The 14827-nt window shown below is 43.5% G+C and overlaps 1 protein-coding gene across 12 annotated transcripts in view; it reads left to right on the top strand.

Annotated features, from left to right (window-relative positions):
• The window catches only part of robo2 (roundabout, axon guidance receptor, homolog 2 (Drosophila)), a 343264-nt gene that overhangs the window by 186130 nt on the left and 142307 nt on the right, over positions 1–14827 (top strand). For all 12 annotated transcript variants that reach the window (XM_042413857.1, XM_042413867.1, XM_042413866.1 and 9 more), the window contains one exon: positions 7738–8064. In XM_042413857.1, coding sequence (XP_042269791.1) covers positions 7738–8064 — 327 coding nt within the window. The remainder of the gene's footprint in view (positions 1–7737; positions 8065–14827) is intronic.

Below are 14827 nucleotides of genomic sequence, written 5' to 3'. Positions count from 1 at the left end.
ACATCGGTTCATTTCAGCACTTCTTCAGTAAAGTATCTTATTGTTCTTCATTGTCAAGAGTCTGTGTGACATCTCTCACTCAACACAGTGTACCTGAGCTGAGTGTCTCACCAGTGTATTGACGATGAGGTCAGGCCTTGTGATAAAAATGCATGAGCTGTCTCTCAGTGTGAGATGTGTGAAGATGGACAACCAGAGCACGACACTAAAGTACACATCCGTCACACGCAGCAGTAGTCCAGCGCAGCTGTAATGCCACTCAGAGTGGTGGAGCCAGTGAATAAGTGTCTCGTTCCACCGTCTCCATCCCCAGCTGGTCTATGTATCAGCCAACCATGACAGCTTGGTACCTTTTCTTCCCTGTAACGAACTAGGGAATCTAACCCAACTGAAGTAGAGACTCAAAACTATACACTATCACTTACCAAACCAGCTTGGAAACTATAGTAACTTGGAGATCCTCTGTGGGTCCTGACCTCTTGTGAACAGACTGAAATCTCCCTGCGTGTCAGTAAGGGCATGTCAACTTCCATAACTGGCTCCCTGGCTTAATATATGAGTATTTATGTGTTGATATAACTAATGCCCTCTACAAATTGCAAATACTGTGTACTAATATTTGGCTTGGATATATTTTGAATAATGTGCTGTCATTATTCTTGGTGTCTCTTGGCTGCATTTATTAGTCCTTATTTGGTAATAAGATGGCATGTTCCCTGGCAGTGTATTTCTAAATAGCCTTGTTGTATAAGCAGTCTAAAGCAGTCTATGTGCTAATATATATAATGTCATATGCTGTTGTTCAGTTGCTAAAAGACAATTTCATCAGACAGCCTGATTTAACAGTACTGTCATTATAAGAAATTATGGAAGACGATTACATTAATACATACATAGTAATTTGAGTATTAAGGTTCATATGTCACTTCTGTGGGAATCTGTACTTGTTGTTTCCCTGCTGCAAAAACAAGGCACCACACTGCTCTGTTAAGGGGTGAGTTGATTTACTGTATATAATGACCCCGTGGTGAGACTAGCTTTGTGGTTGAAGTCTCAGTGTGGAATGTGGCACAAGCCAAGTGTCACAACCATTGCAGCGGATAGGAAAGAAAGCCTTAATCACATCCTTGAACGTTTGAACTCTCCAGTTTCCAGGATGGTGATGTTTTTTTCTGGGGAGCTGCTCACAGACATTTGTCATTTAGAGGCCCGGTAACACCCAGCCAGTGGTAGAATTATTAAATGTAGTGGGTATATGTGTGTGTATGTTTGTGAACGCTATTGATAACCGTCCAAGCCCATTGTTTTTTTGTTAGCATGGGTATACTATATGGGCCAGGGTAAATTGAATGAGTCCTTCATCCACTTACTGCTAACACCCCTGACCCTGTAGCCCTAAGCCAGACCAGATGAAGTGTCCCATGGAATAGAAATTTAATAAATCTCATCTTGACTTGCTATGCTGCACCTTAAAAAATACAAACTATGGGCTATAAGGGTCATTTGATTACCTCACTCTGCTCCTTGAATCCATCACTTGGATGGTGTGTGGTTACAGCTCTTATTCCTCATGTTCACATGTGGGGCTGAGGACCACTAAGTGGCTGCAGGTGGTGACTACCCTCATTGACATGCAGGGATACTACAATGTGTTCACTACAGGTCAGGACCCACGGCACACCTCCAATTATCCACTCATCTCTCACTCAACAGAGTGTGTCATGGACACCTGAAGGCATCTCTTCCACCCTTCCCTCCCGTTCGCCTTCATTTCTAAAGCAATAAAGCACATATTTATTTCTCCCTATTCAATCTGCGGGGGCAGCTCAGCAATGCAGGTAAAGAGATTACAGTGCTTGAGGGAGAATCAATTGATGCCATTCATTTCATTGCACTCCTCTCCATAGGAACTCTTTAGAGTAGCCAATGGTTGAAAGTAGGGAATTGGTGATGTGATTTTTGAGCCCAGCTGTGTCTACATTCACATGCACACCATACACACACACAGGCATGTATCCTGAGAGCTTAAACATAAACACTGCTGCTCGCTTACAGTATCTGACTTCATAGCACATTTACAGAGATTAAAATGACCAAAGAAAATGTTACTCTCATAGTTTTCCACTGATAACCATTGCCAGACTAGAGCAAGCGGACATTACTATACATAACTCAAGGGCTCCTCCATAGTAGTAGCAATAATCATCCAATTGTACTTCTCAAATTTACTACTTTTTACTACGTTCTGGGATTTGAATCGTTGATTTTCCGCACGCAAGCGCACATATTTAATATCAAGACTACTGCAAAAGCAGAGGCGGGAAAGCAAATGGCTGAGCACTGGCTAGTCAGAAGGATCTGCAGGAAAAGGGAGAAGGCTAAAGAACGTGGGGTGGTACAGCGAGCTACACGCTTGAGTTGCCCTGGCATTGGAAATCATTTAATCTGCATCACACAGTTTAGTGTTCCTACCAGTGGCCTGACAGTCCCACAGAGCTGGTGCTGTACTCCTTACACTAATCAGCTGATAGGTTGAGAGCAAGCATCACCCTCATCAACACACTTGCACTTTGCTATAAAGAGATCTAAACCGTACACATGTCTTCCTCTTTTTCTAGTTGAGTCTCTTGTTTCAGGTCAGCAATCTCAGCTCTTCTCTGACAGGCCATCTGCTGAGAAAGAGATCACATCAGCTTGCTGTTCATCAACTGATTGTAGAATCAAGAATGAGAATGAGAGTTAAAAAAAATAAGAGGGAAACTGCTTGCTATGTGAAATAGCCCTTTGCAGCAAAATCAGATACTCTGTTTCCCACAGTTATCTATTTATATATTCCAACTGCATGAGGTAGAGAGGGCAAATACACAGATGCAGAGTCAATACGACCCCACCACACCACTACCCGAAATACACTCTCAGAGTGGAATTCTATCTGATATTTGTTGGAGGCAAGCATGGATGCAGTGAGAGGTTGAGAGCAGCTCCTAGAATTACCCTTGTGTTTGCTTTCAGAGTATAGATCTTAGCAGAAGAAGGGAGGGGGGGCAGTATGCAGAGCACTGAGGTGGAACAGAGCCCATCATGTGAGCTTACTAGCTAACTAGCTTGAACTCCCTCCCTTTCTTGCAACAGAAGATGAAGAGGAAGAATCTGCTCTGCACCTGTGAACACCCTTCATTTCTCTTTCCGTGTCCTCACTGTGAGGATTTTGCTGTATATCTGGTGGCTGGCTGTAGGCTGGGATGGACTCCAGCAGATAAGCAGGTTGTCTCTAGTGACACCTCACCAAGATGAGTTGTGTGTCTGGTATTGGGGTATACTGGGGCTCATGTGCTGTGACGCTACTGACAGCCCGCTGTAAAGAAGATGAATCTGGGGTGCAGAATGAGCTGCTTGCAAGTGTCACGGCAGGCCAGTGCAGAGGCGTGGACGGCCAGTAACATCAGTCTGTCGCCACCCCCAGTTTCCCCCTGCCTCGCTCTCACATTTCCCTTCTGATGACATGACGGATATGACTCCGTCACCCTCACAGCGAGGGTAGGATGTAACAGGACAGGGATCAAGTGAGGGAAACAGAGAGAGATTGGGAGGGAGAGGCAGAGATATATAGAGAGAAGAAGATGGAGTGGGAGGTTGAGGAGAAGTGGAGAGAGCCAGCAGAAATGGGAAGCAGGGGGAGAATATATTTCAGAATGGACAACATGGATCTACTGCATAATTCATTTCTTCTGAAATTTCTTTGAAGTTTTCTTTTTTTTTAACTACAATTTTATATTCACTCAGCTTGGTGGGTTTTAGCACTTTCTGCCTGAAATACCCCTGCCATTTCAGTATCCACAGTACAGGGCTACTGCGTCTTGGCCTCAGTGACTGAAACTTTTTTCCTTGGTCCGAGGTTGCCATTGGTTACCTGTGATCAGAGCACATGTCTGTTGGCAGAATAACTAATATCTCTTTGGGGAGCCCTTCCTTTTATGCTCTGGCTGAGACTGGTGAGGGTATTGATTTGGTTGGTGGGCTAGAATTTCTCCTGGGAGCTAATGAAAATAATTACAAAAACATCATCAAAGGCCTGACCTTCTGTTGCACACATGAATAAATATGTGACAAAGATAATAGAAAAGACCACTTCTATGTGTGTGGTCAGTGGAATAGGGTGAGTGAGGATAAGCTGTTAGATAGGAAAAGTAGTATTTTTATCATGGATTTTGACAGTTGTATCATGGAAGCCATGTAAAACCTTTACATTGATTTGCTTGTATTTCACAAACATGAATTATTTATTTCTTTATTTTTTTCCATTATTTTGCCAGGAAAACCTCACTTGAGATTAAAAATCTCTTTTGTAAGAGTGTCTTGGCCAAGACAGGCAGCAACATAAAGTTTCAGACAAACAACATAAAAACAAGTAATACAGACAGATCTATCACAACCTCTTGGTAGTCTATATATTATAATAAAATCTTTAAAAAAAATAGAATAATAATAAAAAAATATTGCTTGGAATTAAGAATGAAAAACACCATACAGTAGGAATACTGCATATTTCTTCGACAGCAGCATTTTTCAGTGAAGCCAAACTAGACTAGAAAGAAAAGGAAGGAAAGAATCAGCTTCTGGTTCAGTAATCCCTTTCTGATTTCATTCCCTGTCTGTGTGCTTGTTTGTTTGTTCTATGGTTCCTGCTTTCCTCCAGGAGTGGATGACTGCACAGCAGTGGTGAAAAGTAATGGTGGTGTTATTGCAGACAGGGGGAAACACAGCATTTTGATTGGAGCGTGTGCCCTGAGACCCAGTGAAGTGCACTCGCCTCAGCTCAGAGAGCACTTGATTGCACAGCACCAATGATCGCATTAAAAGGGCAACAGAAAGCCCATTTACCGTAAAGAGAGTGAGAAAGGGGGCCCAATAGGAAGCTGGAAATTGACTCTCACTTCTGTGAGGAGTTTGGTCTGATGGCTGGGCGGTGGGGGTATGAATTAGTTTTTTTATTTGATCTTCATGGACAGCGAACATTTAGGGGCATCACCGGGACTGGGGAGCCACATGATGGCAGAGTAAAACACACCCACACACATGCTGGTACAAACATTTTGATTTTTGCTTATGAAAGGGAAGTTTTCTGAACAACAGTCAAGGTTTACATGTTAAGGTTATTCAGGATTAAGATTAATGTGCCTCTTTTTAAACATATTAGATGGCATATGGATGTGCTTTTAACCTTTCCTACCTCTACACCTGACAACCTGCACTCAGGAAGGACACTGACCAGTCACGTCTGGCCCCGTGTGCACCCGGCTCAGCTTTTTCTGGCAGTGAAAGGACAATTGTAGAGGCATCTGCTGTGTTCATTTCCACAGGAAAGAGGAGAGCAGATGGAGACTCAAGGTTTAAGTGATTAGAAGGCAGTAGATTGGAATACAAATTGGATTTAAAGAAATTAGACTGATATAAATCGAATGGAGTCGCCGCAGTTTAGTGCTGTGCATGCACATTGGTCTTAGTGGAAAGACACCGCAGGGCCCGTGGATTATGGTGGAAGCAGATGCTCCAATGAGATAAGAATAAATGTGCATTTGACACTCCATCTGAGGGAGATGGGGGTCTCCATGTCCGTCCTTTATCTTGCCCTCCATTTATCAATGTCACGGTGTTAATTACTGCTTCATTTATTAAGTCACTTACTGCCAGAATACAAACTTGCCCCTCTGCCCCTGCTCTGACAGGGAAACTGGCTGCTGGCTAGGTTGGCTACTGTTACCTACCGCTGGTGAAAGAGATTGGATAAAAGTGCCATTAGCATATTGTAGGTTTTTGTTCTACCACCGATAGTACATCTTCAGTTTTCCACATAATACCAATGAGATTAGATCATGCACTCTGGGAGCAGGATATCACCACCCCCTCTACTGCATACCCCTGTCTGTGGCCCCACTTAGAGCAAGACACTAGGCCTGATCACTAATCAATGACAGGGAAATGGAGGGAATTAGCCCAAATTAGGAAGAAGAGAGAACAGACTACCTTCTGTTCAGGGGCCAATATGCCACTATCTGATGCCTGATCCCTGTTAAGACAAATGGTGGACTAGTGTAGATTTCCACACAGTGAAAACATGCATGTGCACACACACACAATGACTACACTCAGAGTCTTTGGAGTGTATTTTGTGCTGATGTATGGATTTCTACCTGTGCCTGTCCTTTTGCCCGCAGACTCTTGGGCAGGAAAGACTGGGGTACAGCTTGTCCCGGCTTCCCCTGGGAGATTTAAATGTAAGGGGTAGTGGAACATGTGCATACCCGGCCAAACAAAGAGCTGGAACCACCACTGTTTTGCCTTCATCCCACGCTGAAATTAGCCCTTACATAGGCACAAAGAACTATGTGGTACACTGCTTGTCTGTACAGCAGGCCTCATCCCACTGCACTGCCCCGGGGAAGGGCACAGTCGTCAACGCAGGCTCAATCACATGCACACCTGCAACAACTAATTTTAAGACAAAGAACCCAGCACTCGACTTAATACAACACTGACTGGTTAACATTTGGCTGCCAACTGAATCAGTTATTGATGGTGTACTGAATGTGGTTCTAAAGAAAGAGGATATGGCTGTTGGAAAAAGTTTCATTTCCCCATTCCCTTTACTGGCTTTGATTGTTTGATGCACGATCAAACTGTTTGATTGTTGCCTGGTTCCCAGGGCCCCTGTGATGTAAATGCGTATGTGTGGCCTACAGCATCTTATCTCCATGGTTAAGACCTGGTGACATACACACATAGCACTCTGACTTGGGGAGCATTATCTTAGCTGCCAGACTCCCAGAGCTCACCAACTGCTAATAAAAAGGAGTGGGCCAAGGTTTTCAGCCACAAGGGATTAGCATTTGACATGAGTCTGGACCCCAGCATAAATATTCACATCACATGTGTATTTCTTCGACAGTGGACTCAACAGTTTTACTTGTTTGCGCCCCACTGAAAGCCAAATATATAATTTGTGTGTGTATAGTTCAGATGTAAGCTGTCTGTACGCCTCCATTCAGTGGTTACCCATGGGTCCAATTACCCACAAGCCCTTGCTTATAGGGTGGGGAAGAGCAGATGGCTGCTTTTTGACTGGCCTGAAATGGTGATTAAAGGGTTCAGTATATGTTTTTTACATGCTTCTAACCCAAGACAAACTATTAGCTACAGTCATCCATCCATTTTCTGCCGCTTTTCCAGGTCAGGGCAGCAGTGGAAGCAAGCTAAGGAAAAGGTTCACATTAATTGTAGTCTTCTGATGAAAATGTAGATAATTTGTCATGTTTTAGTGGAGTGCTGGCTGTTTCTGCAGTTTTTCACAGCTTTTTTGTTGCTGCATTTTCATTGTCTAATTTACATTTACATTACATTTTGTCAGTTTTTTTCATAAAAGCTTTTTATTTAGTTATTGTATTACATAATTATTAGTCTACTATATTTTATTTAGTAAAGTTCATGGCAAAAAAGGTTGCCAGCAAATATTTTTTGTCATACTTTTCAGTGATGAAATTAACACCTGAGCCACACCCTGTAGCTCCTCCTGTGAGATCCCGAGGTCATACCAAGTTGGATGGTTTATGTAACAATTAGTTATGTTTATTAATTCAACCCCTATTTTCCAGATAGCGTACCTGTTTGTTTGACTCGAGAAGGTCTTGTATATTAGAATATTGAACTGATACTTAATTGCATCTCTTCTTTTTCTTCCAGGATCCCGTCTGCGCCAGGAGGACTCCCCACCCCGGATTGTGGAGCACCCCTCTGACCTGATTGTATCCAAAGGGGAGCCCGCCACTCTCAACTGTAAAGCAGAGGGGCGGCCAACCCCGACAGTAGAGTGGTACAAGGATGGAGAGCGAGTGGAAACGGACAAAGATGACTCACGTTCTCACCGCATGCTGCTGCCCAGCGGCTCGCTTTTCTTCTTGCGCATCGTTCATGGACGACGGAGCAAACCGGATGAGGGAGCCTATGTCTGCGTGGCCCGCAACTACCTGGGAGAAGCTGTCAGCCGCAACGCATCTTTGGAAGTAGCATGTGAGTCAAAACTGTCTCCTTTTTTTCTTAATTTCCCCTCTTTCCTGTGTTGCTGAAATCATTTTGCTCATATAATTGAATAAGTAATTTGGCTGGTGGATGAAAAGTCTTGATCTCGCTGCTTCCAGTTGATGTAAAGACTGGATTTGCATTCTGCTGAGGATAAATGAAAGATCATATTTGATCATTTCCTGTCATCATTACACAATCTTTTTTTATATTTGATTTATACAAAATGCAAAATTACATTCTCTGTACTAACGGGAATAGCAGTAAACAAATCAATGATCACTTTGAAGCAACTGTAATAACACCACTTTTAGAGATGATTTTGCTTTTAGTGTTCTCTATTTGCAAACACTAATAGTTTCCTGTATGTCTGAATGGGACATTTAAACTCCGCTGAATTCTCACATTTGTGATATTGTTTGGTGGGATAATGAGCTGTAGAGATCAAGGACTTGAGATTCATTTGGTATATTCTTAGCTCAAGGGAGTCTTATTGAAGTTGTCGGCAGACCATGGAGTTGGACATAAAGCTACTGTCAAACGTCATGAGAGGGACATGTTTTCATGGTAGACATGGTCTCTCTTAGGCGGGTGGGGGTAGAGCGACAGGCACAGATCAAAGTCCTGATGGACATTTGACACAGGCTGCCTGGACTGTGTTGGTGAACACTGACAGGCAAAACCTGAGCTGTGGATCAAATTACCTTTGAAGATGAGCTCCCCCCCAGCAGACTCAGACTGGGCTTCCTATAGAGCAGCTCCCCGGGACCCCAAACTGCCATAGGGTGGAGCAGAAAGTTTCTAAGGCTTTATGATGTTTTAACTGGTGGAACTATCGCCCTGTGTTTCAAACAAGGGCTATGTTCATGAGGCGTAATCCCATTATAAGAATTATTAGTGGTAGCTAAACTGACAGTTTTGGATGCTTCACTTCTTTTAATGTGATTTAGTGTGTTAGTTGTGATTGACACTATCTAATGCTGTATCAGCTCTCATTCTCCTTAGTATTTACATAAAACATTAACCAACCAAACCTCTTGCTAATAATGCTCTCTGACATCTTTCACCTGATGAAAAGGACCTGTAACTGGATTTCTAAGTCAGAAAGGGTAGTTGGTTTGTGATCCTTGGGAAATGGACTTTATGTGTTAGAGAGGAGGGGGTTGGTCTCTGCCTCTGATCCAGTCCCCTGCCTTCCCAAGGGTTTTCCAGCAGCCCCCAGGTGCTAACTGCGTGACAGCAGCTTGATCTATCGATTGCTGTAAGAGGGCTCCTCTAGTCTAAATGAAAATTCATGAAAAATTGATGAAGTCTCTAGATTATTTTATTTTTCCCTTCTCACACCGTTTCTTGGCCTTTCTTTTCAATACCCTCTCCCTCTCCCTCCTTATCGGTTGAGCAGCAGAGGGGGTTGAATAGAGCATTGACTGGTTGAATGGCTTAAAGGTAGTGAGGTGAGAGGTGTGCTTAAAGGTGAGAGGTCATGAGGCTAGGAGACGAGGGGATGAGGAAGAGCTAGCATGGTGAAGAAATAAGAACACACATATGAAGGGTATTACCAGTGATACTGGATTTGAGATAGAGAGATTCAGGCACTCCTCCAGAGACAAAACTAGTTGATGATGATGTCTGATGTGTCAATTCCATTTGTAGATAATCCTGTAGTGACCGTTTTGCTCACATGAGACACTCACAGTTTGAGAATGCCAGTATTGGTCTGACAGGTGGAGTGTGGGTGTGAGAGGTGGTTGTACTGGTGAGTCAAGTTTAGTCCAGCAGGGGCAGTTACTACATTATTTGATGGTGGTGGGACAGTGCGACCACGTTTAATTAAACTAGAATATTGTTGATATAAATTATTCAATTGTGAACAGCCCTCAGAGGCACTGTGTAGATTATAGAGGAGATAAGGGGGAAAGGAGACTAAAATCTAGAAGAAGAGTATAATATTAACACATAAATGATTTATTAAAATTTTAACGACACCTAGTCCAAAGGATATTGAGCAGAGATGTCCCGAAGCTGATCTGCAGGATCGGTACCTGAACCAATTAAGTATGTGGCTAAGGGCACCAAAATATTCATAAATGGCACTGCACTCATTTGACACAGCTCCCTTGTTGTTTTGTCATAGTGTTATTGTTAGTGTGAATGCACAGTCTCTCTTGCTGCCTCTCTCTTGAATGTATGATAATATTAGTCTGTCTTTTAAATGTAGTGAATAGACCAAATGTTCATATTCTCAATCCCAAAGAGGAGGGAGGGCCCATGCCTGGTTTGTTTTGGGCCCTGGACTTTCTCAGTTTTCTCTTTCAGCCAGGTCTTCAGGGGGGCTGGGGAGGGCTGAAGGGGGTAGGGTTCTAAATCCTCTGCATTGGCTTACTGTAGTGATTAGCCTTATCAGGCCCTGACATCCGTCTAGTGATTGTTAAGCCAAAGCTAATCACACAAGAAAAAGCAGCATTTAAATATATATCCATGTTGAACTGGTTTCGTGTTTATGATATGTCTTGCCCCCCCCCAGCCCCCCACCCCCCTCGTCTTCTACCTCCCTCTCTCCCTCCCTTGTATTGAACACATCTTTGCCCCCCTTCTGTTCACGAGTGGCTGAGCAGGACCCTGGTGAGATAATTGAATTGCAGCTCTGAAACAGATTGAACTCAGTGTCCACTGAGCAGAGTTGCGCTACTGCATGCTGGACATCAAGCTGGGCAGCACTCACCACTCTCTCTGTTAGAGGAGGAAAGGTGGAGTAAAGAGGAAGAGGGGGAAGAGGCCTCTGAGACGTGCCTTTGCATTATTAATAAGAGCCAGATTGGGGCGACTATGCCTTTGCTGTGCTTAGCCTTCCAACCATGTTTCCTTTAAGTGTTAGATGTTGAACACACATTGTTCACAAATGGATGGGCAGGGGCATGAACTGCCTTGTGTTATCTAAGTCTGCGGTGCATGTGCAGAGTGTGAGGATAATGCTTAGACATCACTTTCCTGGATTTAGGAAGAGATTTCATTATAGCTGTTGTTCACCTTTCTGCACTTCAGAAGATAGGAGAACTTGGAAACGTGTTGCCTAGAGGCTATCTGAGCAGTCTGCTTTGTAATCTCACTCCTCCTCCCATGCTCTCCAAAACTGACTGCAGGGCCAGCTCCATGAGATGGATATGCCGCATATAAGAGGGGATGTGCCCCCTTTCCTCTTTTCAGAATAAACTAGGTCAATGAGCAGGTTCATAAATCATTGTGAAGCCTGTGTCAGAAATGCTAGCTGCAGCCACTGCTGAATAAATTGCTGGCACTGCGGATATCTGTGTATATGTAAGTGTGACAAGGCACACCTGGGGCGATAGAATCCTAAGGAAAATGTTAATTAGCCCCATCTTTTCAGGTGGATGGGTAGCATTTGTATGTTGTGCTCCAGATACAAGCATGTAGGGTGAACAGTTGCACTTTTAATTGAGTGTCAAGTGTGACTCAGGCCCTCTGATGTGTATGTGGTTGTATGTGTATTAGGCGTATATAAGGGGTATTAGGGGGTAATAATTTGTATCCTTTGCTGCTATGTTCAGTTTGTAACCTTTAAAAATGCAAATAACACCGAAATGAAACAGATGTCTTGGGTTGGTTCTAAATGGTGCTTGGAATGGGATTCGATGACTTTTAAAAAGGTCCTTTGATATCATCTAATGTACCACTTCTGCAATTAAGTGAATCGTTAGGTAGCATTTGGTGCTCGTACAACAAGGTAATTAGCAGGAAAATAGAGTTGGGAGAGGTGTGAGTGGTGAAGAGAGGAGGAGGGTACCAAGCTGTTCCTGTTGTGTCCAGCATGAGGGGAAGCTAATAAAGGGACAGGCCAGGAGGAGCAGGCCAGGTGGGGAGTCAGGCCGAGCTGCACTGCCGAGCCTTTCACAAGCTCATCTGGACTCATTATTCCATTTCAGAAATGAGAAAATGGAGTGACAAGGGCACACAAACAACAGACATGCACACAAAAACACACACACTCTCACACACGTGTAGCAAAACACCTGCCCTCACGAGCGTATAAACCCCGGTAGGCTGAGGTTTAATCTTCGCCGAAGTCCTTGAGAAATAATGAAGGGTAATGAAGGAAGCAGCAACAATGCAACCATTACACCACATTAATGATGCATGCTACAGTTAGGAAATAAAACACAGTCTCAAAATCTGAGCACAATCTAATTTGTTTTTGAATATGTTTTACTCTTCCAGCACACAACTGTGCCTCTGTTTGTTTATGTGTTGGAATGTGTAGAAATCAGACTTACAGCTCACTCTAAAACAATTACTTGGTTGTAACAATTTCTTGTACCTTTCCATGTTATTCAAAGAAGTATTTCCAAGACTCGATAATAGAATTCTCCAACATTACTCTTCAATTTGATTGGCTTTTTGGAGCACCACACGACACCTAAAAAAAGCTAATTCACTGTAACTCTACCCAATACGTTACCGAAAATTATCCAGCTCATTAAAATTTGCTGTCAAGAAAAAGTAATTGCAATGACTGTCGTTATTGTTTCATTGCCCGGCACTATTGATATGTCTTGCTGAACAGGTTTGGTGCAGAAAGTGACCTGACAGAGGAATAGCTAAAAGTATAGATGCAGAAAAGGTGGGAATGTTATCCTGAGATAAGAGAGATGGTGAGAGCAGGCACGGGTGTGAGAAATATCTTTCTCCGATAAACCGTGAGAGGAAAAAAAACCCTGATTAAATGTGTCAGCTCTGAGTCTGTGCAGCTGGAGTTTGCTGACTTCTGTAAAGAGGTGTTGTTAACTATTGGGATTCACACACGATGTCCGCACACACAAACACATAGACACACGAACATCCACATGCACAGACACACAGTTTGCTCCAGCAATATACAGTAGCATGCAGATTGCTCTTATCTCATTTATCAGCCACAGATGGCCACAGTAATTGAGGAGTTCCCGCCACAACGCAGCTGCTGTGTAATGCCTGGAAAGAGACCGTCCTTCAGAAATGGAACAGAAATTTAGAAATTAAATTCTCACAGGGAGATAAATCATAGGAGTACACTGCAGTCACCACCGGCGTTCTGACCTTTCACTGTCACACACACAAACTAGCATGTTCACACACATATTATATGTCCTGAGACTGCACTTTTGCTATCCTCAGTGGGCCTTATGTCCCAGCTCTGACCTCCCCAACTTCACCAAGGGAAATGGACTGTCTATGTTACCTTCTTCTCTATCTGGAGAGGAAGCGAGTGCAGTGCCGGAGATGGGAAATATGGCTGAAGAATGACAGGAATAATGGAATAGTGCAGAAGGAGCTGAGGACAAAATGGAAAGTGTGCTGGGGAGGTGCAGGAAGGTGGCAAAGAGATGGAGCACTTAATAACATCTAAGTTTGGAATGACCTTTGACCATCTTTCTCAACCCCTTATCAGTCTTTTTCTCTCCCTCTTTCTCCCACTCTCCAACTCTCTACTTCCACCACTGTGTCACCTTCGAGTGTATAAACTGGATTAAACAAGTGTGTGGCGCTCCTTCTTGGATGCCACAGCCCGTCAGGAGAGGAGTGAGCTGTCAAGCAAAGAATGCTGAGCCAGCCGCTTCTCACGCCCATTAGTGCCCAGCAAGATGAAGCACCCGTCGCACTGGGTTTTGTTGTGTTTCTTTTATACACCCTACTCTCGCTCCTTCACACTCTCCCTCTTTCTCTCTTTATAGTGACACTGTTATTGATGGCCTCTCCACTCTGACAATGCAGGTCTATTGCTTTGTCTCTCCTGCCTGCCTGTGTTTTGCCTCCTCTCTCCTCCTTGCCCCTCCACCCCCACGTGTCTCATCACCCATGCTTCACACCTTAGGTGCTCAATCTGTAGTCAGTAAAAAATAAATCTTTGCATTAATACCGGGTCCCTATATTCTACAAGCAGCTTTGTTGTAAAAAGTGAGCACCTTTAGACAAACATGTTCTATAAAATGAACTTACCCCTCACTAGCTGCTGTTTTTACTCTCATCTGACTGTTTGAGATGTAGACCAAGCTGTAAATTATTGATCTGTCTGCAGGCTGATTATTGATCAACTTTAAAACACAGACTGCCTCACAGGCTTCTGCTTTCATGGGTGGGTTGCACTTTGATTTCTGTTTTAATATTGATTTATTGTTGTAATTTATTCAAACCCTGAGCAGCTTGCACTTTTTAGTAAGTAGATTTATTTTTGATGATCTTCAAAATATTGTTCGCAAAATACCCTATTTCATCAGTCTATTAATCTATTATATAGACTACGTGTAGATAACCTTACACATTGGGTTTCCAACTCTTAAGTCTATTTTAAATTGTTGCAGATTGTTACCAGAATTTAGATGAATAAGGCTGATACCACTCTATTTGCTGACAAGTGGGCGAAGGGACAAGTGAGTGATAATAATATTAATCGAAAAATGTGACCCTGAGTGAAATCCCTGTAGACCGCTGCGTTCTGAGGGTGGTTTGCCATTGAGTCCAGCCGGGATTGGATCCTCTGACCCCTGAAGAACCCTTTGCCCTCTCCTATCCACCCCAGATCTCTGTCAAACCATAATTCCTTAACCCATCGCTCCCCTCCGATGAATGTGTCCCTGTAGTGACTGACCTCCCCCACCCACCTACCTCTCTCTCCTCGAGACCCTCTGAGACTGCCAGAGATGGTAATCCATCATATGGAGCCGGGAAGGACGTGACAGTGTTGAGGGCTGAAGTTCAGGCG

This window comes from Thunnus maccoyii, chromosome 6 (assembly GCF_910596095.1).
Source record: "Thunnus maccoyii chromosome 6, fThuMac1.1, whole genome shotgun sequence".
NCBI classification, from domain to species: Eukaryota; Metazoa; Chordata; class Actinopteri; order Scombriformes; family Scombridae; genus Thunnus; species Thunnus maccoyii.
This window is presented reverse-complemented; position numbering and strand designations above follow the sequence as displayed.